Source organism: Aythya fuligula, chromosome 1, assembly GCF_009819795.1.
Source record: "Aythya fuligula isolate bAytFul2 chromosome 1, bAytFul2.pri, whole genome shotgun sequence".
NCBI classification, from domain to species: domain Eukaryota; kingdom Metazoa; phylum Chordata; class Aves; order Anseriformes; family Anatidae; genus Aythya; species Aythya fuligula.
The window spans coordinates 110,971,202-110,997,002 of NC_045559.1; the positions used below are offsets into that span (position 1 = coordinate 110,971,202).

The 25,801-nt window shown below is 39.5% G+C and overlaps 1 protein-coding gene across 7 annotated transcripts in view; it reads left to right on the plus strand.

The window, feature by feature from the left end:
• ITSN1 (intersectin 1) overlaps nucleotides 1-25,801 on the plus strand; it is a 124,160-nt gene that overhangs the window by 17,866 nt on the left and 80,493 nt on the right. For 6 of the 7 annotated variants that reach the window (XM_032203002.1, XM_032203040.1, XM_032203018.1 and 3 more), the window contains exons 2-6: nucleotides 8,687-8,746; nucleotides 13,348-13,440; nucleotides 15,485-15,548; nucleotides 23,184-23,344; nucleotides 25,532-25,711. In XM_032203002.1, the coding sequence (XP_032058893.1) occupies nucleotides 8,719-8,746; nucleotides 13,348-13,440; nucleotides 15,485-15,548; nucleotides 23,184-23,344; nucleotides 25,532-25,711 (526 nt within the window). In that variant the 5' untranslated portion in view covers nucleotides 8,687-8,718. The remainder of the gene's footprint in view (nucleotides 1-8,686; nucleotides 8,747-13,347; nucleotides 13,441-15,484; nucleotides 15,549-23,183; nucleotides 23,345-25,531; nucleotides 25,712-25,801) is intronic. The other variant, XM_032203049.1, reaches the window with a different exon arrangement.

The window sequence follows — 25,801 nt, forward strand, 5'->3', positions numbered from 1 at the left end:
TCTTACTTGAAGTAGAAAAGAGACCATGTCCTCTTCTTTAATCTCTCTTTAAACACAAATTGTCACAGTTTCCTTGACTAAAATGTAGCATTAGTAACTTTGTCACCTTGCTACTATGTACAGAGCACTTTGGCACAGTCCTCTTGAAGCCTTTTGTGTGCCAAACCTGTAGAAGTCAGTCAACATGTACTTCCATTCAATATTTATATATACTTACATAAAAAATAATTCATAAGCCAAACCAGTTTTCTCTGTTCATGCTTCTTTAAATTGTGTCATTTCCTATGCAGCCTTGGATGTTTCCTAAAGAGTCAGGGTCGTCTACAGCTGGCATAGGGGCTTCTTTGAATTAAGTTACTGTCCTGTGGTGGGTTGCACTTGCTCAGCTGTGCTCTTGCTCCACTTCCTCACCAAAAGGGGGGAGAAAATGGGATAGAAAACTTGTGGGTTGAGATAAGGACAGGGAGGTCACTTGTCAGTTTTGCCCATGGCAGTAACTGGTTTGATTTGGGCAAAATTAAATCAATCACCAATTAAAATGCGTATTGGGAAATTAAAACAACACTTTCCCCTTTCTCCTAGGCTCAGCTTCACTCCTCCATTCCTGACCCCTGCTTCCCCTGGAACAGCAGCTGAGGTCAGGCCATTGCAGCTCCTCTCTGCTGCTGCCTCCCTGACTCATTTTTCCTGCTCCAGAGTGGCCTTCCTGTGGGCTGCAGCCCTACGTGGCACATCCACCTGCTCTGGAGCAGGGCCCTACATGGGCTGCAGCGTGGATATCTGCTTCCTCGTGGCCTCCATGGGCTGCAGGGGGATCTCTGCTCCAGCACCCAGAGCACCTCCTCCTCCCTGTCTGACCGTGGTGCTCACGGGGCAGTTTCTTGTGCTTTTCCCTCTTCAGCTGCATTACTGTGGTATGGCAAATGCTGTTCGCTGTAGTCAGGCAGACTAGTCAAGAACTGTTACTTTCAACCTGTGACTGAACAACAGGATCACGTGTGACCAAAAGAAAGGTGAGTAACAGCAATATTTGTCTGAAGGACATACTACTTGTCTACTTGTGGATCTAAAAATGCTCCTAACATCATGCTGAAGAGTTAGGAAGGCAGAGACAGGAAGACATTTGGAGCAGAAAGCCCATGGGTTGGCTACTTCACTCAATATTGATGTTGTCTGCACTGAGTTTCTGCTATGGCATGATAGATGCTGAATAACTCCTAATAAAACACTCTGAAAATCTGACTATGGCAAATAGCTTTTGCTGTACCACTTCTTAGGATCACCATTCCTCTTAGAGTTCAGAAGAGCAGGTGCTTATGGAAAACAAGCTGACCTCCTCTGGAGTAGTTCAAAGGACAGGGGCATCTGCGCCTTCCCATATATCATCAACTTTATCCCATTTCTTCCCACCTAGAGCTACTTTTTTTTTTTTTTGGGGGGGGGGGAAGCGAATGGGCACACAGCTCCTGCATTCTCTCAACATTTATATGCTGACTCCAGCATTTTTGTTCCTTCTTGCCCTTCTGCTAGCATAAAAGTTAACTTTGGGGCAGAATTGGGAAATATGAAGTGAAAGAACTTGGAACATCTGAATCTTTTTCCCTTCTTTCAATGTCATTGTTGGTTAAACTCAGACAAGAATGGGGATTTGCACAGCCTTGCAGGTTATATGGATTGGAGGGATTAGAAATCTGGTAAGGGAAATCTGCTCAGTGAAATAGAAGTGATTCAGTGCTGCTTTGGAAACAACTATGCTTAACTCCCTGAAAAAGTGGAGCTAAAAACTTAAAGGTGGCTAAGTTGCAAGTATGATTTGGCTGTCGGTGTGTTCTTAGACTGATACACAAATATATGCATAACGTGGCACTCACACCTGGCTGTTACCCAGACTTTGTCAGGTGTTGCTTTCCTTTGGCTAAAGCTGGATTCCAGGCTTTGTCCACTTTCCTCTTTTAAGATGTCTTTTTAAGAGGACATCTTTTAAGACATTGCCATTGCTTTGTGATCCTTGAGCCTTGGAGGCAGCCAGTTTACAAGTTCTGAAATAAAGCATCCTTGTTTCATTTTATGTACTGTAAATAGCAGACCCAATCTGCTTTTTCTGATTCTTTTAGCATTCAGGATAACTATAAACCAGTATTTACTGGCAGTTGAGATCACTGCTCAAGTTCATGTTTGTGAAACAAAACGGACTTTGAGGGTCTAAGTGAGCACAATACTTCCATAGCTAGCAGTGATGTCATGCATTTCCTTGTCCCCTTACTAAATCACTCTTGAAGTAAATGCCAGGGTACTACCGAGGTTATCTTGTGGCTGTGGCATGTATTTCTAACTCCATAATTCTTGCTTTTCAGATTTTTAGTATAAAAACTTCTTTTGAAGAGGGAGGAGTCAGAAATTCTCAACCACAATTGTGTTAATGAAGCTTTTTAACATAGAAAACAGCTTATTATGCCTCTGTAAGTAAAGACAACAATTAGGAACAAATAAAGCTCTAAATGCTCAAACCCCTAGAAGTTCATTTTAATTTGTGTGTGTGTATATGTATATATAATAAGAAAAATCACACCTTAAAAGATCTGCTGTTTTGGAATGAAGTCATCAGATATTGAAACGAAAATAAAACAAGATTTTTAATAAAGATTTTTAGAACCAGTCGATGATGCAGTGAATTTTCTGTCCCATTGAATTTTCTATCATGTTAAATCTTTTAAAACGAAAGCCTGTCATCTCTTTAAAAAGATACTGCAATTCAGTCACAGTTCACTCATGACTGGAATTAGTGGATGAAGTGCTGTCAAGATTAAAACCAGTGCGTATGTGGGTGAGATTAGCAGCAGCCATTCAAATGGTGCTGGCTAGACTGTACAACGAAATGATCTCATCACGGCAGCCTTTGCTTTCCTCCTGCTGTTAATTGCATTTGATTGAACTGGGAACTGCTTCAGGGAAATACTTTTGCTTGGTTACCCAGCCTTTACTATCCTGGACTATTTTAAATGTGGTGCTTCTGAGCTCTGTCAGTACTGCTGGTAATATGTAGTCGTCAGCAGTGTTTTTTATGTGGATGAAGTTGCTGAATGGAGGAAGAGGTCTGGTTCTTTAACTTCATGTTTCCAATTTTATCATTTAGTTTATCTGCTGCTTGTTCTACCCTTCTGCAAAATATGTTCTTTTAGCTCATGATAAGGCTGAATTAGGTTTCTGTTCCAAGTTAAGCTGTTCGCTTTTATCTTGAATTATTATAGAATAATAGTTGGGTTGGAGGGGACCTACAACAACCACCTAGTCCAACTCCCTGCCTGCCTCAGGGCTAGCCACAAGATAAATCGCGTTACTGAGGGCATTGCCTAAATGCCTATTGAACGCTGACAGGTGTGGGGGCACCAGCCACCCCTCTAGGCAGCCTGTTCCAGTGTTTGACCACCCTCACGGTAAAGAAATGTTTCCTCATGTCCAGCCTGAGCCTCTCTGGAGCAGCTTTGTGCTGTTCCCGTGTGTCCTGTCATCAGTGAGCAGGAGCAGAGGCCGGCACCTCCCTCCCCACTTCCCCTCCTCAGGGGGTCACAGAGCAGTGAGGTCGCCTCTCAGCCTCCTCTCCTCCAGGCTGGACAACCCAAATGTCCTCAGATTCTCCTTTTTCCTTCCTAGAAGGAAGAACCTAGAATGGAATCTGCACACCTTGGTAGGCAAGCATTTCAAACGTGCTCCTTGGGGCCACACCATCCCTTGGCTGAACCCCATTGTTCATAATGGTGTCCTCCTCCCCCACTGATCCTGGTGTGAAGCCCTCTCAGACTCACCAGGTTATGGGCCCAGAGACATCTCCTCCATCAAATGCTTTCCTGCCGTAGCTTCCCCAGCTTTGAAATGGGGATTAAAGCGGGGATTGTCGTTCCTCTTTGCTTCAGAAGAAGCATGTCAAAGCTAGTAAGCAGTTGCCTCATCGCTTCTCATCTGTTGGAAGGAAAAAGGACCGCGTTTTCAGGGAGTGAATCTGTGAAGAAATAGTCTTCTGTGTTTCTAAATAAACCCTGAGCACCTGGCTTACTGGTTATGTAAATGTAAAATTATTAATATAAATATTTACGGGTTAAAGAAAAGGGAAATACGCAGAAGTATGAGCTAATGTAGCCTGGAAAACTGGTGTTTGCTGGGAGAAACTGGCAGAAAGAGCACGCCAGTTGTTAATCTGGGTGGCAAATGAAGCCTTGTCTGGACCTTACACTTGTCTGATCATTGACCAAGTGTGTTCTTCATAGCGTTTCTCTTGAACTTTGACCTTAAGGCCATGAAGTAATAAAATGAGTTTTGGACAATGTGTCCTTTATGTAGTATTTGAGCAAGGAGAGACAAAAATCTGGAGGTTCCTGGAAACAGTCGAGGAGGGCTTTCTTACAAAACCACTTGAAGCAGGAGTGACAGAACCAGATGAAGTGGCAGTGCCATGGCAAAAGAAAAAATAAACAATGGCCATAATTGCTTGCAGGTTTATTGTCTGCAGAAACATCATTTTTGTTGTCAGTCTGGGGCTTCCACCACAGCTGTCAACAGCCTGTTGATAAATGTCTCAATTTCTCCTGGTTTTTGGAAGTAAGGAGCTTGCCCTTGGACTCTGGAGCTGGTTTCTGACCTAGAGTGGAGGAAAGAGATGAACACTTCGGTACCACACTTGTTGCCTGCCGGGTGGGTTTGTAGTGATTTCTCTTCATTTGTGCCTTTTTCAACACCTTGGGAAAAAAATACAAGGACCAGTGGAACATCCTGACGTTTGTGAGGGTGTTTACAACCAGAAATGATTCCTGTGAAGAGCTGAAACTCTGAAAAGTTCAGCTCGAGCTGGTAACTGTATTAACCATCTGATCTCCAAAGAGCAGGAGGCAGACTCCCTGTGAACATCTCAAATTATTTTTGTTTTCTGACATCTATCTTAAATAACCAGGCTTTGCTGAAGCTGCCTGAGTCCTTTTATTAATAGTAGTGTCAGGACTTCTCCGTGTAACACGGGAAGGCAACGAAACCTGCTGTTCGTCTGTGATGCTCGGAGATGACGTCCTGCCCGGGGTGTTTTGCCATAACGTGGAATTCGTGAGAAGGACGTGCTTTATCTGCTTTTCTTTCTTTGTTTGTTTTCCTGCAGGAGGAGGAAGGTGACTGATAAGTTGCCTTGAGGATTACTTCATGTAGTCTGTGCCCAAGATACATGAAGGCTGTTGAGGAATAGAAATGATGTGCTGCGTTTTAAGGAGAATAAAACTACTTTTTTTTTTTCTTCCCCATGAGACTTGTCCCTGTAAAGACACCTAGCACAGAAATAGCAAAACTGAGCTTAATTTATACCTCCTATGGGTTTTTTTATGTCTTTCTAAGAACATAGGCAACTTTAAATAGAAATGACCAAAGTTTTGAGACGTGTTGTTAAAACCTATATATAATACGTAGTGGAGGGAATTTTCATACACCTGACTTTTACGTCTTGTTAATGTAGTTTTCAACCTGATCACTTTTCAAGGTGAAATTTTAAAGAAGATATCGGTATTTAAATTTACATCACCACCGTGCTCATGTATGCGGAAAGCCTCATTTAGCTCTGAAGCCTGTAGGAAATCATGGAGGGAAGGGCTGCATTTATTTCGGTAGGGTTGTCCCAGAGGAATAAAATCGGGGCTGAGAATCCATCTCCAAGCATTGCCCATCTCCTCGGCGCTGAGAAATAGCGCTCGGGTGAGCACTGAAAAGAGGCTGAAAAACGTGGGCCCATCTGGTCTTATCGACCCCATTATTTCTGAGGAACCACACAACCTTCCGTCCCAGCTTTCCTTGCTGGAAATGGTCACTGCTGGTCTTTGTGGGCATCCAACCTCCTGAGAACCGGAGAGGTGAGACCCTTGAACACAGCAGGTGTGGAGTGAAGCTGGAGGATCACTGCCTTTCTAAGGACAATGCTTACAGTTGACTGATGGTGCACTTGTGGTTCCCCTTATTGGCTTTCTTCCTTCTGCTTGAGTAACTTCTAAACTCTTGGTCAACTGCAATCACATTTGTTAGAGAATTAAAAAAGAAAAAAAAGCCAAAATAACCAAGTTCATACAAATCTGAATGCCAGTAGTGGGTTAGAGGGAAACTACTGCTTTCCCACAGGGACCTGCCAGGGCTGTTCACCCATACTGCTTTGCCGTCAGCTTTCTGCTTGCTTCCTAACTTTTGTTTTGCCACATTACACATTTTTCTTATTGGGGGTTGCTGGGAGGATCGAAGAAGGCTCAGGGAAGTGTTCGTGCTGTTGTGGAACCAGCAGAGATTAGGGTTTGAAGAATGCAGATCCAAAACAGCTCGCTGCTATTTCAAAATAATGTTGTGAATTGAAATACCTGTTCTTGTATTTCTATCATGATCGTTAGAAATATATGATAAATTTATAGCATAATGATCATGCCAGGTATTTTTCAGATAAATAATACCTGCTCTCCATCCCAGAGATCTTCAGCTGCCCAAAAACTCAAAAAAACACCACATCACCCAGCATGAGAAGGCTGTGAAGTTTCTGCTCTCCTTTGGTCTTCATTTTCATAGGTAGCAACCCCTGAGCTGTTGAATTCAGCTGTCTGCAGCTGCAAAGTTTAATTCCTGCAGAGGTCGGGCCCCTGGCATTACCTTGGGCATGTGAAATGAAAGCTCTGGTTATGGAAGTCTTGAGACTTCCCCCTCTCTTCTGTCTGACGTGTTCGAGGTAGAGGAGCAATAAATGACCAATTCTTTTGGAGTTGTGGTCATCTAGGGAGGAGAGTCCATAAAGTGACCTTAAATCCACCTCCCTTAAGGGACTAAACACTTTCAGTCCTTTTATGCACTCTTCTGTCCCAGTTCTTAAAATATTTCGCTTTTCTCAGCTTGCACAATTGAATAAGTGGCTATCTTTTATTTCTTTTTTAAATCCTAGTTCGCTTCCTTCTCAAGTTCGAGTTTCCTGTCTTTTATTTTTTATTTTGTTGGCTTTCTGCTCTTGTCCTCCTGTGGCTGCCTTGAATGCTTTTCCTGTCCTTCTGCATCGTGTGGGAAATGGCAGCAGGAAGAGAATCTGTGCTCCTCTGGTGTCCCTCCTCTTATCTCTGTGACACTCGAGCACTGTAAGATTCAGCCGTACATCTATGGAAGCTCTGACAGCTTTTTCTTCTAGGGTTTACTCATAGTTTTAAAGAATAGAAGCATCATAATAAAGATACCGACTGCACTTTATAGATTAAAGTGGTCATTTTTCAGCCCTTTAGAAACGCTTTTGGAATAGCCGTGCTGCCAAGGTAGCCGGGCTTGCAATATTTTGTGAAAATACTCTATCAGTATGTGTAGGACACCAAACTTCTGAGTCGATGCCTTCTCTGCGTGAAATTGGTATCGGCTGCGTTACCTGGCATTTGGAAGGAGGTTTCTGAGTCATGCACCACGCTTGGTTGCCCTGCCAAATTACGAGGAGAAAAATCAGTATTTTCTTTGTAGGGCTTTAAATTGCAATTGATGGGGAGACCAGGTTGCAAAAATGCTCTGTTTTTTTTTTTTTTTTTGGTTTTGCTTTTTTTTTTTTCAGTGACATCTGTGGTGTGTATATATAGGAGGTTCCCAAGTTGGAAGCCAGAAGAGTATGTGGGAAGTGTGAAAGGGGGATGGGGAGGGGAACAAACAAGAAATTCAGACAAAAGGAAATTGGTGGTGCAACTTAATGCCTTCTCTTGGTGATATTGATAAATTTCTGCTGCTGTTCGAGCAGTCTGAATTATTCTCCTTCTGGTTCTGTTTCCTTTTGCTTTTCTCCTGTTGCCTGGAAGACATGAGTGGAATCCAGTAGGGCAAGAGGCTGCTTTTTCATTGTTTTGCCGCTCTCTTGCTAGCTATTGTCCTCTTGGCTCAGGCAATTCATGTCAGTCTTTGTGTGGCGAAAGAAAAATGTTTTTCCTTTTTTTTTTTTCCTTTAAAGATTAAATTTCTGGACTCTAGATTGCTGTTATTTGAAAAGTAAGCAGTGTTAAATTCAGAGTATCTCCCACCAACTAAAGCATTTTTCTTTGCGATGCCAGCTTCAGCACTCTATTCATTTGAACACACTTATTAAATTTGCGGGCCAATTTCAGGGTAAAGGAGCCTTGCAATCCAGTTTCATTTTTTAATGTACTTTGTTTAAACAAAGGAGCTAAGCAAGACAGTGCATTTTATGATTTTTATTTTTTTCATCAGGAGTGAAAAACAGATCGCTGACAATGTTGTGTGTTTTCAACAGTTGGAAACAGAGCCAATTTTGCTCTTAAGTAGGAGCAGAGCTGTTACACCCGGGAAAGTAATGCAGCGTTGAGCAGTGTCACTGAGATCTTGTCAGTTGGGGCTGACTTAGTTCTGTTCTTTACTACATCACCGATTATTTATAAACGAAGATTATTTCTGAGGGCACTCTTGAAACAGCACTGAGATGTAGCTATGTTTGCTAGTTTGAAAAGACACTTGCAGATGGACAGAATAGCACAAAAAATGAGACATTTAGATCTCTTGTAAGTAACTATTTTGTCAAGTAGTGTTTGCGTGTTACTCTTTCTTCATTGCCCTGATTTTTCCTGCACTAATTGATGGTGGTACAGAAAATGTATTGAAAGTGGAAGATACCATAACCATTGGTGATTATTATTGCTTTTATTTTTTTCAGGCATCTATTAACAAGCTAAAAGTGACAGAACCATGGCTCAGTTTCCAACACCTTTTGGGGGTAAGTCATTTGTGATGTATCCCGAACTGTTCTTATATGAAAAAATTCTGCATAAATGTGTTGTTTTTCAAGTATGTTCTGTATGGAAGTGTTTATGGAAATGCATCTGCCTGAGGTGATAGTTATCAGACTTGTGATGTTTTTGCAGACCCATTGGAGAACACGCATTACATTTTGTGGAGACATCTCAAAAGAGCCGAGCAGAAAGGCTGCATGTTTCCCTTCTTGTGCATTGATCCATTGCAGTCCTTCTGTTTGTTCATAGCTGTGGGGCAGATCCAGGCCACTCAGTCACTGACAGTAGGGCAAAGCCTCCGTCTGCAGTTACCTAGCTTCATCTGCTTGTTTTAAGTTTCCTGACTCGGTTCTGTCTGCATTTCTCATATTTTTTTTCAGAGGAAATTCTAAAGTGCCATTTAAATATTATAAATTCTTGCTGCCTAAGCACTATTTGTGGTTGAGAAGTGGAAGTGCTTTTTCTTTTAGGACTCCTGGACTTTTTCATTGCTGAAAAGTATGGCAGACGCTTTTGTATGCCATCACTTCTAATTTCTTTCCTGTATTGGACCATAATCTGTGTTTAGATAAGAAAAGTGCTGTGATTTTTAGCACTCCATTTATAACAGGGGAAGGTAATACATCTTGAACTTCATTTTTTTGGTGAAAAATCTAGAAAGGGCCCTGGTAGTGCAGTACAGACATTGCTTTTTGCTACCCATATGAAATACGTTTTTGAGCAATCTGTGATCCAGTTTTTTTGCAACTGATCTGAAGGAAGATGACGAAGATAGATTTCAGTGCTGAAAACTAGTAAGTAGTGGAACTAGTTTGGTTCCCCTTAAACTGAATGATGCATCTGTGACATGCTTTTCTCTGAAAATGTAGATGGATTCTAATTGTGTCTGTAAGTATTTGTGTATGAATTCGGATGCAAAAAATGTGTGTGTAGGTATACAGGTATACAAATATATGAATATATATGGAAGTCTAGTTTTTGGGATGTGATATAGCTAAGAACTCAATTTCTAACTAGTGTTAGTGTTTCAGTAAGAGACTTTAGCAAAAAAGCGTGTTATTCAGAGTGTGTTGTTAGAGAGATGCGGTTCTTGTTAAACATGATTGATTGGATGCAATCTCTGCCAGTCTGAAAAAATCCATGAAGTACAACAGAAGGAACACATCTTTGCAAGTGGTAGCTAGAACAAACGTTTAATTGGAAACTGTCATTCACTGCCTCGGTTATCTTGAAGTCCAGCCCTCTGGAACTGCATCTTGGAGCGAAACTAGCTACCAAAAGTTTTCATCAAATAAACTCACTGAACAGTGTCCCATAAGATACCCCTCTAGGTTGTGTGAAATGTTGGGAATAGCTTTCATGTCATCTGATTTTCACAGTCTAAGAAAGTCGTGATGTGAATGGAATCTGCTGGTTTGGACTGGAGTTCGGGCTGCGCTTCGCATGCACCGTATTTAAACACATGCGTGCGTTCTTAAGGGAACTCTCCTCTTCAAAGCATTCTCCTTTGCCATGTTTAGAAAGTTCTTATTGCTTTGCAGATGGATAGCATCTTTCTTTTTTCAACTTTATGTATTGCTATTTGATCTTGCATATGTTGTCCAGGATCCTGTTAGCTGTACGATGTGGCTTTAGGAAGGAATGAGTTTACTATTTCTTTTCAAACAGCTTTTCCGATCTGGCTGCTCTACAAAGAGTGGGTTGAAATAAATATGTGGCTAATGTAGTTCCTGGAGTATCTTTAATTTCAAATGTGGTGTGAAGGAAGTCTGTTTTGATATTTGTACTTAAAACAAATCTACCAGGTAGCAGCAAATCTCCTCTTAGATGAAGGACAGCAGAAGTCTGAGATTGTTATGAGAGGAAATAAATGGGGTTGTAAAGAAAATTCCAGTTCTTATGGGGAAACGTATCCCCCTTTCAAGAATGCAACATTTTCTGCAGTCACTGATCAAGATGCAGATGAAATTTATGCAGTCTTCATCTTGGGAGAGCCCTTGCTCCAAATGAGTGATCTCTGGTATTCCTCTCCATGTAAATATAAATAATTTTCATTTTGTTTTTATTTAACTAATTTATTTTTAAAAAATCTTCCAAAATCATCTTGGGGAATGGGCATGGAAACAGCACAGCACCCACCACGTGAACTGGGCTGACTCACTGATGTTCTAGAACACTGTTCATTTTAAGGATGACATTAACAAAATTGAATGAGCATAATAGGATTTCTTTTAATTGTCGGGAAGAATGTGTGGTGTGCTCGACCTTCTGTTGATTTGTCCAGGAAAAGAAAATGCCCATTTTATGTACGAGAGTGCACTGCTTCACTTTGGCAGATGAGATGATTGCTGAGCCTTCTGTAAGAAAAGATGGTTAGAGGGCTTGCTACTGTGTTCAAGAATAGCTTTCCTATGAGTCAATTTTGTGGTTTGATGACTGCTTCCTTCACATCCAAATATATTGAAATGCCTCACAACTTCTGTGTTGGCATCCAGGACCTGAAGCCACGAGTGATGTCTCGATGCTGGGAAGGATCCTACTTCATGCCCTCCCATAGATCTCATTGTTTCCTCCAATAACAAAAGATGGAAATGAGGCAATATCAGAGATGCCATTCAGAGCTCTTGTGAAGAGGCTGCTACATTTGCTTGGCTTAACTTCATCTCTTTTGATGTTCATATCCTGCAAAGGAGATCTACTGTTTCAATACCAACCAAGTCTCCATCTGGAAGAGTAAATACTGACCATCTTTTGTTCTGGTTTCAGGGAATCCAGAGAAGAAATAAATATTGTTTTAAAATAGTTAATAGAATACATTTTTGGTTACCTCACGCCATAGGAGTTTTTAGTTATGAGTTGTATTTCTTTCTTTGGAGAAGGATAGGAAGAGATGTTCTTTGTTGTTTGTGGTGTTTTTTTAGGGGGAGTACTGGAGTCATCTATACCTCAAATTGAGAGAGAGAGCGCCAGAGAATCATTACAAAAGTCACAGTATTTTTCTTTCTCCCCACATTGTGTTCAAGAATTTTTCCCTCCAAGTGTAAATTACCACATCCAGCCTTATGATCTCATGCCAGAGTAGTCATGTTTCCTTTACGGGGGATGGTCATCTCCCATTGCTTGGCCTATACTAGCTGGCCTAGCCCGTATATTGGTCAAAAAGTCTTAATCAACACTATCAACTTAATCAACACTCCTGCCGGGAGTTTGCAAGAAGATGGAGGTGATAGTTCCTTATGTGAACTGTAGTGTTTTGGCACATTCGTATTCAAAGGAGAATCCCATTTCAGCCTCACAGGGAGCACAGCTATGAAACCTGTTTACAGTGCCTCTTGTTTCTTTGGACTAATCTTAAAATGTCCTTTGTTTGAGTGAGATATTATCAACCTGCCTTCTTCTAGAAATACACAGATTATCTGAAACAGAGATGATAATTTTTTACCAAGAATGTAGCTTTCCTTTCATTAACAAAACCAAACATTTAAAAGGATGTTTCTCTTCCCCTTGCCCATTTCATTTTCTCTCCAAAGTATGTTTTGCCACATTAAAGTAGTTTTTCAATGGAAGAAATTTAGGAGGCAGGAAATTCTCATGTTCTTCTTAACTGCTGAGTTTGATTCTGACTCAGCCTGCAAGCAGTTTGAAGTACTTGCTGTGGATATTTGTGGTCCCTATTACCTGAAATTGAATCTCTGAGAATTTAGTGCTGAGACAGAGCAAATGCTAGATTTCCTTGTTATTTTCACAGAACACTGATTCCATTAACTTGGATGCCTTCAGATCATGACATGCCTGTACAGCAGGAGTTACAGGAAGTCGCACCAGCACAATGTACTTCTCCAGATGTTGAAATCATGATGTGTTACTGGTCTACAAATTGTTGAGACATGCCTGCAATATAATGTTAGATAGTTCGTTGGAGGTCTCGGGTAGAAGATGAGATGTTGTGTTTGCTCTGAGTACAAATAATCTGAAGGATGAAAGTAAAATGTCTGGAAGAGGAGAGAGAGTGGATCTGTTGCAAAAATGAAAGTAGAACTAAAGAACACGTTGTAGGATCATGGCATTGTAGAAGGGGTAGTAAATCTCAGCGTAAACTAAATATTTACCTCTGGATTAGGAGCGTGGTGTGAAGAATCTGGTCCTTGTAATGTACTCTTACTCAGACTTCTCAATCTTAAAAAGAATGATGAATGTACTTTCCTGAACTGTGCTGTTGTTTCCAATGAAAATTGTTAATCATCTGGTTTCATCACACTTTTCATAGACGAGTAAGGGGAGTTCTCCTCTGGTGCTTAGGGACATGGTTTAGTGGGTGATACTGGTGGTAGGGGGATGATTGGACCAGATGATCTTGGAGGGCTTTTCCAACCTTAATGATTCTGTGATAATATTCTATAAGTACTGACTGGCTATTTGGGGATTCACGGAACTTGCAACTACAGACTTTGGAGGAATAGCTTCTATGCTTTTGTATGTTGTTTTCATAGGTCTGGTATGGTGTGATTTAATTATACTCAGAAATAGGGATTTTTTCTTTTTTTAGATGTTTCTTAATTTTGTTTTTCTGTCTCTCTTCAACTAGGCAACCTGGATATCTGGGCTATTACTGTGGAGGAGAGAGCTAAACATGATCAGCAGTTCCACAGTCTGAAACCAACATCTGGATTTATCACTGGTAATGAAATAGTTTTCGCTTCTAATTTCATTTAAGTAAATCTTAACTAATGAGTCTAAATATGTACAGAGCTGCCTGGGAGACGATAGGGCATAAGAATTTAAAAAACGGAACAAGTCTTACTCACTTCCCATCCTATTTTTCATTTGCCTTACTACATCAACTCCACTTTTTCTGATATTTTACTGTAGACACTATACCTGGTTTATGCCACTAGCTTTTTTAAGTAGAATTAAAATGATTTATAGCTGGCTCTATACAGCAGCTGTATTGTGTAGAGGCAGCTGATAGTTATGAACTGCAGAGTTACAATTCAGAATGTGGAATCACCCTGATGCTTAGTAATATTTATAGTGCTTTAATGCCCTCGGTGAATTAACTCCCTGTCCTGAGCCTGGCTGAGATAGCATTAACTTTATTCGTGGCAGCTTGCATGGTGCTGTGTTTTGCAGTGTTGATAATACCATTTTGGCTATTGCTGAACAGTGCGTGCACAGCTTCCAGGATTATCTCTTTCTCACACTGCTCCCTGCAGCTGGGAGGGGACACAGCTGACCCAAACTGACCAAAGGGATATTCTGTACGGGCACGCTCAACAGCAACTACAACAACTAGGGGAGGTGGATGCACTTTTTTTCAAGGTAGCCATTGCTCAGAGACTGGCTGGGCATTGGTTGCTTGCAGGAGGTGGTGAGTGATCACCTGTGCATCACTTGGTTATTTTATTTATTTTCCCCTCCCTCTTTCAATTATTAAAACATCTTTATCTCAGTTAACAAGCTTCCTGACTTTTCACACTTTTGCTCTGCCTATTTTCTCCCCCCTCCTGCTGGGGAGAGAGAAATTAGTGAGTAGCTGGTCGGGTCCTAATTTCCGCTGGGGTCAACCGGCTACACTAACATACTAATAGACTAAGAAGTCTGTTTAAATAAAGATCTATTAATTTAACTGAAGTCTGTTTCAGAAACTGATTGTTTAAATTAGTGCAATCATTGTGGGTGACCTTTTAAAAAAACTAAATGGCAAAAAATGATGTAATTTGTGGGAAGCAAGGCTGTGAATAAAGGCTGCATTGGTCCTGCTAAGTTTTCGTTTAAAACCACTGATTTGCTTCAGTTTTGAAGTCAGTATGGTGTCTACTTTTGTTTTGTTTTGTTGCATTAAATTCCCTTAAGTGCTATCTAAAATCTTTTGCTCAATGGGAATAAATGCAAGGTAAAGCTATGTTCTACTTTCTTTCTGCTATCTGCCCATCAAGATGATTTCCAGCGTATGAAATCAAAATTGGATTCTTAGCAGAGTCTCATCACACCCATACGTAGCTCCAAGTATACAATTTGATTGTTCCTGCTCCTGTTACATGACAGACTTGACACAAAATCTGTTGTAGTTCAGTATGTAAGCTAGTACAGTTTTTATCGACTTTCTGTGATATTTAGTGATATTTCTAGTTTGTTTACAAATTTCCTTTGCAGGCCACGTTATTTCCAAGGGCCTAATCCTTTTGTAATTGTTTTTCTATCCTTATTTCTAATTGATATTTGGAAAATGATTGAAATGTACCATTGTTTTCTTTAAGGGTAGCTTTATCTTGGGTTACACATCAGGGTAAAGACCACTTTATTTTGTTTGTGGCAGCTGACTGGCCTTGTACTACCAAAAATCTAGGATAGAGTTTGTATTGATATATAATTTCTTTGAAGGGAAAAATTTTCATGTTCTCACCAAGCACATGATTCCTGCAAAGAGAGCCATTGACACAAATTAGGGACTGTAAGCTGTGAGTTTTCAGTTGTACTAAATGTCCAATTGACTTCATGTGGTGCTGACTGTTGCAGACTGACAAAGTATGTCCTTGTTGGAAATACCTTGTAGGCTCTTGAGTGACAAACCATTAAATATCATGCTCTGTTATATATGTATAGCATTAAGTATTTATGGCTTTGCTGTTGCTTCTGATTTAGATATTTTGACTGATGATTTCCTCTTTACTCTTACGGGTATTGTTAGCATTTTCTCAAATGATGTCCTATTTATTTTATAGGTGATCAAGCTAGAAACTTTTTTTTTCAGTCTGGGTTACCTCAACCGGTGTTAGCACAGATATGGTGAGTATATGGAGGAAGCGGGAGATTGCGGTTATGTTGGAGCATGAAGCTTATTTGTACAGACTTGGGCAGTAATTGTATCTCATATTCTGGGGTTTAAAATCACTCGTTTTGTTCAGTGTGCTTTCAGAAGTCTACAAGTCAAATATGCTTTATAGTATTGTTTACCTGAGTTTTTAAGTTACTTATCCAGTTACTGGAAGTAGCCATCCTCCTAGAAATGGCATTTTTGAAGTTGGTGATTTGGAACTCTCCTTTCAAACTACCAAATGCTTTCAGTTTTGTTAAAACTATACTAATGCAATCATTAAGCATATTAAGTAGTAGTCGAATTCTTTCTAATTAGACAGCCTGTGCAAGACTTGTAAAACTTATTACCACATTAAGACTGACAATAGACTGTTTTCATTGTAGTTGAAGATGCAGCTTGAAAGCTTGAAATTTTTAGTATTTCTTGGTGAGTTTAGACATCTCACAGTCTTCATTGCTGTACATTACACATCACAGATACTTCTGCAGTCTCGCAGTTTTCTTCATGCAGGAGAACTTTTGCTGTAAATTACATGACCCTTCTGGATCTGGAAGTGCTAACTGTAGACTATTTATAATTTGCAGTAGTTATATTACTACTAAAACCTTCTAGAGTGGAAAAAGCAGCAGAGCAGTGGATAACTTTCAACAAATGTGCTAACTTTTTCTCTGATGTTAGCTGTTTGAAAGAGAGGGTCATTTACTGCACTTATAACAACTTTTTGTTGTAGTAAGGGCTTCAAAAGGCAGAGTCTTGCTCTGACTGGAGGAAGAAAGTTATTTCCTTGCAAGAAAAACAATCACTTTGGAAATCTGTGTGCTTTAAAGAGGGACTGGATTTACATGGCTTTTAAATAAATAGCTTATTTTCTTTTCAAATTACTTTTGTCTTACAAATGTCCAATCTGGTCTTGTTACCTTATTTGCTAGAAGGCTCAGTGAAAGTTCAAATGTCCCTGTGGAACTTATCTTGCTTCTTAATTAAAGAGTGAAAGAGCTTTTGTCTTAAACAAGACATCCTTTCTCCAAAAATGTTCCATAGGCATTAGCTTTAAATAGGTGTTAACAAAACTAAACAGTTGTAAATAGTCTGACTAAAAATCTCTTCCTCTCTAAATTATTCAGTTTTTCAGCCTCTTGAGAGGGAGAGAATCATTCCACTAGTTCTGTAGTTGTCATAGAGACAAGACCTGAACTTGCACATTTTTTTAAATAAAGCTGAACTAAAACTTCTTCGTGCTGCCTTTCTAAATCATACTAAAAATGTAGGTATCTCTCTCATTGTCTGTCTTCTTTTTACAATCATCTCTGAATTAAGAGAAGTAATTATGTAAGTTAAAGTCTAGATCAGTTTTCTGAATTCTTAGTTGGAACTAGAATAACCAAGTAAGACAATATTTGTATAGTGATTGTAAAAATAAGAGACCTCTTTAAAAAAAAAAAAAAGAAGAAAAAGGAAAAAATCAACCCTTTTTCCCACCACTTGAATGATGTAGCTCTTTTGATGAATCAGTGAGTGTTTGTTTGTAACCTACCACATATTACTGCTGTCCCACAGAAACAATAGAAGTTAGGCTGTTTAGCAGCAAGAAGTCCTTTGCAGCCTCCAAAGGACGTCACAATATGCTCCAGACTGCAGTGAAAAATGTGAATCATTGTTTGCCTTAGCTCCCAGGGGTAAGATCTGCAAGCGGCACTTGCTTTGTGGATTTAGAAGTTAACAGCAATATTCTGAATGTTGCCTATCCAAATTTCTATTAACATTGATGTAGGACTGTGACTATTTTAACAGAGGGAGAAAATCTGCCATAAAAAGCCGAGAATCTCTGTAAGAGATAAGACCTACATAAAATATTTTTTATCACTATTTCTTAAACAGATGGAAATGCTTACTTTATATAGCATGTGATTGAGGAAGATAGACAGAGGAAGAGAAGGGAAAGTAAAACACTCTTTCAGAAAGGAAAGTTACATTCTGAGTTAGAGCAACTTGTACAAGTCTTCAGATTAATTTTCTGATCCTAAACATATGGAAGCATGGGCATACTGTATGTTGCAATATCCTCAATGAGCTGACTTGCTTGAATCCAGTTTATTATATTAATGTCTGTAAGGTAAGAACCTAGCATTTGTTTCATAAAAGGCCACCTACAGCTGTGTGTAGACAAACGGACGCTAGTACAAAGTGCCATCTGGTTTGTTGGCCAAGGAAGTTCTTGTGTAGAAAAATAACAACTGGGAAAGGAATTGCAGGGGGTTGGCCTAATGAGTGACAGGCCAGCTTTCTGAGCTTTCTGCAGAAAAACCAAGCACTCTTTGACTTTCCAAACATATTATCTCATGACTGAGAGAATTTTGTTTAAGTGAGCTGTATAAGGACTGTAGCTATCTTATATTTTAAGTAAAATTGAATTGCTTTTTTTTTTTTTTAAATCATGAAAAAGTAGTTTTTACTAGAACTTCAAGAAATACTAGGTAGCTGAGTATCAGTTAAATGTTTTCTGCTTCAAGGGCTGCTTTGATGGTATTCTGCAGTTGGTGTAATTGTTTTCTAAGATGAGGCTCTGAAGAGTATATCTTATTTAAATTTCTGCTATTAGTCAAAGCTTCCTTAGTACTCATTTTCTTTAATACAGCAGCTCCATGCTTTTTAGCACTGAGAATTCCTGTGTCCCTTCTATGCTGCATTCATGTAAGAAAAAAGAGGTCTCCGTGTCCTCGGTGGAGCAAACTACTGGAATTACTGTGATATGTCATGGATACTACTGATCTACCCTTTTCAGGCTTTGTAGTATCCCAAACTTTTTTTTGTTTGTTTGTTTGTTTGTTTTTTTCTTTTCTTTTCAAAAGCCTCTAAGTAGGCATTGAATTGAGACAGCAATGGCCTGAAAAATAACTGCTTTTAAGTAGGTAACAACCTGGCTGTCTTCTAAAGCTCTCCTGAGTGTTGGCCTCGAAAAGCATCTTCTGTGTAGCCTCTCTTGAATTAAATGGGAACTAAAATAATCAATGCCAGCTGTTTTTGTGTGTTTAGAGTTATTTGGTTTTGATTTTTTAGGACAGATTAAAGCTGTCAGGTGACACTACCTTTTCCTGACATGCATTTCCCTCATAAGCACACAAATTTCTTAAATTTCTATCAAAGTGTGGATCTGAAAGATAAAGGGGTGGCAATTCTATGAGTTGTCAATCTTACTATACATGCATTAAGTGAATGATGGAAAAAAAAAAGTAATTTCTCATTTTATGCCTGAATTTTAAGGCACAGTATGGGATTGTATAATCTAATATGGGAATGTAAAGCTAAATAATTCCAGGTTTTTCAACTGCAGGCTGTTTCCTTGCTTTAACACTGTTATTTGCACGGAGATGGGTGTTTCGTAGCCTAATTGTAAGCACATTTAAAGGACAAAAATGCTTGCATGCTTAGTTTCTTTCTTTCATAGATGCAGAAACAATCAAGTTGTCTGCATTCTGCAGAAAAAAAAGGAGAAGAAAGAAGCAGGAAAAGATCTGTAGGGGAAGAATTTTGTCACCACCTGTAATCTAGCATTGTGATGAAGTCTGCTGTAGTTTTTCTCATTAGAAAACCCCTGTTGTAAACACAGGCGTGTTCTATGAAACATAATCAATATTTAGTCAGTGTTTAATTCATTTACTGCTCTCCACTAGTTTCCGGCCAGGCCTTAAATGAAGCAAATTTAAGGACATTACATTTTTCCAAATTTCATTAGAAGCAGAACAGTGTAATTAGTGCTTTCTGTCAGGCGCTTGCTGGATTTAAGGTGATGTTTATTCGAAGTCGCACTGTAATCTAACAGCATGACAACTAGGTTCGATAATTAGAAATGGAAATTTGTCCTATTTATTCACTAAAGGTTTTGTCAGGCCAAAGCTGATACTTGTTAAGAAGCTGTGAAAACATGTATAAATTCTGTAGCATGTATGGAAATTTTTTTTAACTGAAATTCACGCTATTGAATTAAGTAACAAAGCCATCGGTGTAGAGTAAATGAGTTGAACAGAAGGTCAGACAGTAAATTAAAGCTTACTGATGATTAAGTGAAAAGAGTTCAGTGAAAGCAGTAAGGCTGGTGCATATCAAAGTTTCTTATTACTGGTCAGTTAATATTTTCTTATGGTGAATGCAAAGACTTACTGTGTTCTCGCAGTATGCTGCTAGTGTCTGGAGAATCGAGGCTGCCTACAGCTCAACAAGGATTTACTCTTACCGCATTTTCATGGCCATGTATTTGACAGTCTCAGACATTCTGCCTGTGATGGAAAGCCTTCAGTTTTATAAATCAAAGTAGCTGCATGTGTAGAAGCCACTTATGTTGAACAAATGGCTTATAAATACATCTCGTGTAATTACTTTCCTTAAATGCAGAGGTGTAAGGAGCATTGCAGCTATTTATTTGAGTTGCTGGTGCCAGTTGGTCACAGCGGAGCTGACTGACTTCTCTGTTGAGGAAGGTGTCTTCTTTGGGAGGACCACTGATGACTGAAGTCAAAAAAATAGTTTCTCCAGATTGTTTTCTCTGATTTTTTATGCACATCCACAGGTTTGCTAGCTGTATAAGCCTGGATTTTACTCTCCTATTTCCACTGGGCATCTGACAGAAGAATGGCTAAGAAAGCATCGAATAAAACTTTCATTTAAAAAAAGAAACAAACAAACAAATAAAAATAAAAAAAACATTTTCCCTATTTAATAATTCTGCATTTTCTTTAATTGCCTTTGGAAAGGTGCAGAGTGTGCTTGTAGCTAATTACCTTCTGGTTTCCATTGTTCTTAGCACTCTTATTTTTCTAGCAAAGCTCTCTTACCCTCAGTATTTGTTCACTGTACGTTGATTTACTTTCTAATGCAAAACCCACACAGGGGAGCACTTCAAAAATACAGTTACCCATTTTCTGACATTCTAACACTCCACATAACTTTTGCCTCATCTTACCTAGCATGTCTCAGGTTTGTAAGACTTGCAGCCTTATTTCTCCCAAGTGGGACTTTTGGAAACCTAACGTCACTGTTTATAGGTGGTGACTAATGTGTGTTATATGAACTGTTTTGGTTCTAAAAAGTAAAAGGTGTGTGAAGAACAAATTAAAATATCCTGAGTAATACCATTCCTTGTAAGCCTGAGAGAAAATTCTGAACAGCAAAAATTCTGCAACGTATTGTGGGATATTTTTTTGCTGGCTGTTGTAAGAATGGCATTCTGTCTCTTTTCGTGTCACAGTTAAACTATGAATTCCTTCAAAGTGAATTAGGGCTTATCACAGGAACTTTAAGTTGAAGTAAACATTTCTGATATAGAGAAAATGTCAGAGAGATGCAAATGTCTTTTTCGGGTTAATCCCCTTTTCATTTTATAGGAGGAACTAAATACATGCAATCTGTATAGAAGCTTTTGTATAGTGTCTTGTGGCATATATGCTGGAAACCAATAAACTCACAGTACTTATATGTTCAGAGAAAGCTGTTGCACTTAAGAATTAGCAGAATGTGGGTAACCTCAGTAACAACAAGTGAGAAGCCTACTTTGCATTTTACCTATTCTCCGGAAGTAACTATACCTTGCATTTCAAAATACACATTTTTTATTAACAATTACTGTCATCTAACCTTACTGCTCAGAGTAGAGAGACTTCACTAGGGTTCTCCCACTTGTCTCTACAAGCTGCAGGACAACTAAAATATTACATTGCCATTTTAACTTAGCCTGCCATTGTATCAGGAGGTACCAGTATTTTGCTTGCTCTTCATGGCAGAGTGATCAGAGGCTGAGACTCTGGAGGGGTGGTGCTCTGCAAGGAAGAAATACTCATTCCAAAGTTGTACTTCTCTTGGTCCAGGTTTGCTGTGCTGGTCTTCTCTCTTCCTTTTGCCGGTTGGACTACCATAATTGCAGTCTAACTGCTGCAGTAGGATCTTCTTAACCCATTATTTGTAAAGCGAACAACAGACTAAGTGATACGACTGAAACTTGAATCCAAATTGCATCATGCTGTCTGGGTCCCAGAATCAGTTTTGACTACAAATTCAGGTTTTCAAAGACTAAATGAGATTAAAGCCAAGACTAAAGTTACTGAAAAACAGACAGCTTTTATGTGTAAATCAAACTTCCTTGTGATACAGAGCTTCGAGAAACAACAGCTAGATGTTTGCACAGCCAAAACTTGTTCTCCAATGGAATATATGTAGTAATTCAAAATCTTTGAGGGAGTGGTGCAATGCATTTTCTTTCTAACTGTAAGCCCCAGAGTCTACAGTTCGCTCATAAGACTTCCTTCTTTAAATACTGCTGCCAGATTCTCAGTTATTTTGTCTTACTCCACCAATGTCACAAGGTTGGCTACACTACTGAAAATGGCTTAAAAGTATTAGGAAGGGTTGGAGTGCCTCCAGTTTTGGGGAAATGCTACTGGCAGCTTAAACCAGGGGAAACTCTTAAGATACATGGTTCATCTGTAGTTAATCTGCTGGGATCTACCTCTTTGTTGAGTTTTCCTTTTTTTTTTTTTTTTTTTTTTTTGGGGGGGGGGAGCTGGCTAGGCTGGGAGGGTTTTGAGATTTTGAGTGCTTTACCACTGTTTTTACCAAACTATCTACTTCTTTAAGTATTAATTATAAGTAACTGTCCATTTATTGTACTACTTTCTTGATTACTTCTGGCATACATTGATGAAAGCTTTTGTTGATGGACATTTGATCCAGAAATAAAGCTCTTTTTTTAAAATTAGACTGCCCAGGTCCTTTGTGTTGTCCTGTACGTGACATATAATGTATACCAGCACTTAAAAATGTATAGTATTAAAATACTGAAATGTGTACTTAATTCTTCAAATAAATGCAAAGAAATAAGCATAATGTGAAAAACTCAGCTTATAACTGATTACATTATTAATGTACATTTACTGTATATTTTGGCTTGCAACGGCAGGAACCAACATTCTTCTTCCTGCTTCTCCCCCTTTCTACCCCTCCACTCCCAACCCACTCCCATTCCCTGCTGAGCATGGTTTTCTTAACCAGCAAATGAAGAAACAAAAAAAAGACCATTTAAGTCAGACTACTCGAAATGAAAGCCTATTCGGGATCTAGGCTCAATGTTTTATCTTGAGTATTATTGTTTAACTGAAAACCCAGTTGCACACTTGCAGATATAATGGTGCTTAGTAAATTGCACAAATTTAAAGAACATTTTGTTTTAAGTGAAGATAAAGTCCTAATTTGCAGACTAAGTCATATGATTCCCCGTGGTGCTATTTGTAGTGCCACATAGATTTATTTGTGTGATTTTTGCAAAGTTTTAGTACAACTACATTAATCCTTCCTCTCAGGTTGCTTTGCTGTAATTCCTCTAAGAGTTGAAAAGTGGCTTTAAAAATATTTATTAGTCACTCCAAGAAAGAAATCGAGAAACTTTTGGTTTCAACAGTGTCTTGTTTAATGACTGCTTTTAGCACGGTATAATTATTTTGGAGTGGAAATTAATTAGTCTTGAATATTACACGCCTGTGTGTGCATGCATGCTACTAGGTCAGTTCCTGAAGTTCATAATTAAAGAATCTAACTGTGAAAATTGTGTATTTTTGTAGGGCTCTAGCTGACATGAACAATGATGGGAGGATGGATCAGCTGGAGTTCTCAATAGCTATGAAACTCATCAAATTAAAACTACAAGGTTATCAGCTCCCATCTGCACTGCCTCCTGTCATGAAGCAGCCACCTATTGCTCTGCCTAGTGCACCAGGGTTTGGTAAGCTCTTCGTTGTCCTCCTGGTTAGCTTGTATTATAGAAACTAAGTGTAATTTGATTTTCATTTTATGGTTTCTGAAACAATGGTACTTGGACCCAAAACCAAATGCTTTCACTTCCATGAATATGCTAAAAGAAAAAATGTCAATGAGTTTTGCTTTTAGCACCCAACCATACTCCATAAAGTCAGCTGGGGTCCTGTTTGCTTCAGGCCTTATACTGTTCCCCATATGCTCCGAATAGAAGTGTTTGTGAGAAAAAAAAAAAAAAGATAAACCACCTAGCAGGGCTAGTACATCCAAAGTAATGGAGTTTTTATTTAAACTATTTTTATTAATCTGTATTTTTTTATTAAGGGATCTCCAGCTTTGGCAATACGTTTTTCTTGATTTTGCACAAATCAGGCTGGTAATGCACCCCTCTGCTTTCAGTTTGAGAACTAAAAGCAGAACACCTCACTGATACGACCTAGAACAACTGCTGATTCACTTCTTGTGGTTAGTACAGCCAAGTTCACCATCATTTCAAGGAAAGTAAAATAGGATAGAGGGAGAAGCCAACAGGGGTTTATGAAGGGCAGGTCCTGCCTGACTCACCTGGTCTCCTTCCAGATGACCCCACTTAGTAGACAAGGGAAAGACAGGATGTTATTTACCTGGATTTTAGTAAAGCATTTGACACCGTTTCCCAGCGTGGCCAGCAGTACCAGGAAAGGGATTGTCCCATTGTATGCAGCACCAGTGAGACCGCACCTCAAGTATGGTGTTCAGGTTTGGGCTCCTCAATACAAGAGGGACATTGAGGTGCTCAAGCATGTGCAGAGAAGAGCAATGAAGCTGGTGAAGGGACTAGAAAACAGGACTTTCGGGGTGTGATTGAGAGAACTGGGGTTGTTTAATCTGGAGAAGAGGAAGCTGAGGGGAGACCTCATTGCTGTCTACAACTGCTTGAAGGGAGGCTGCAGTGAGGAGAGTGTTGGTCTCTTTTCTCAAGTGACAAGTGATAGGATGACAAGGAAATGGTCTCAAGCTGAACCAGGGGAGATTTAGGTTGGATATCAGGAAGGATTTCTTCCCAGAGAGGGTATTCAAGCATTGGAACAGGCTGCCCAGGGAAGTGGTGGAGTCTTCACCCCTGAAGGTCTAAGAGATGTGTAGACGTGGCACTAAGGGACATGGTTTAGTGATGGGACTCACTAGCTCAAGTTCATGATTGTACTTGATGATCTTGAAGGTCTTTTCCAACCTAGGTGATTCTATGATTCTGTGTTGAAAATATCTAACTGAAGCTGAACCTCATGTTTGACACCTTGATATTCTGCTGTACTGAGAGGTCTTTTACGTTTCTGGTTTAGTCATTGCTGTAACTGGGGTTGGTTGGTGCCTGAGAATTACTGCCGTCATTATGAAAAGGGAACAATGCACTTGATAAGCAGCACACTGTCCTGTTGTTTGATTACTTGTTGCTTACGCAAATTTTACAAATTTTTATTTCTCATTGTAAGAAATCAGTGAAGTTGAACAAAACAAATACTGCTCTAAGTGAGAAAAGGCATTATAAAGTCACTCCCCAAAAACCAGCAAAATCCATGATTTTCTTTTTTGTTATTCACTGTAAACTTGATCTCAGCTGCTTGCACACAGCCTCATTCTTCCCATTGGCATAACTGGACCTCCTTATGCTCCCTGTTATCCATGCAACTGTGCTTACACCTAAAATACCTCATTACTGTGCTTTATCCTATTAGCTTTGCACTGTTTCATCTTGACAATAGTCTGCAAGCAGTTATCCTGAAGCTCGTTCCTTTCAGCTGTGGCTACATGTAGACTTCGGGTTCATTACTCACTGGAAGTTGACAGTACTGCTCTTCATTTAGTTCAAGGGAAACAATTCTTTTCTTCAGCAAATGCTAATTGACTTTTTTTTTTGGTCAGCGTTGCATCCAGTGTGATCTTATATGCATACATGATAAAATGGTATTTTGTTCCCTCGACATTGTTTTATGCTGCCCTGCCATGGTAATGGTGCAGCGGACTGTAAGAGCTCTTTAGAGGGGTGTGTAGAAGTTTCCATTTCGATTTGTTCTTTAATTCTGCATTTACTGCTGGCTTGCGGGCTGCCGGTAAAGCGTTACATCATGCTAGGAGTCTCTAAGTCAGAAAAAATGTCTCCTTTTCTCCCCCGTAGGTATTGGGGGCATTGCCAGCATGCCATCTCTTACAACTGTTGCCCCAGTGCCAATGGCATCAATTCCAGTAGTAGGAATGTCTCCGCCGTTAGTATCTTCTGTTCCCGCAGCAGCAGTGCCTCCCCTGGCTAACGGAGCTCCTGCTGTTATACAGCCTCTGCCTGCTTTTGCTCATCCTGGTATGCTACCTACTGAAACTCTTTACTCTCTTGCTATTAACAAGTTAATTTGCATTTTCTTTGGATCCGGAGAAAAATAGATGTGGAATC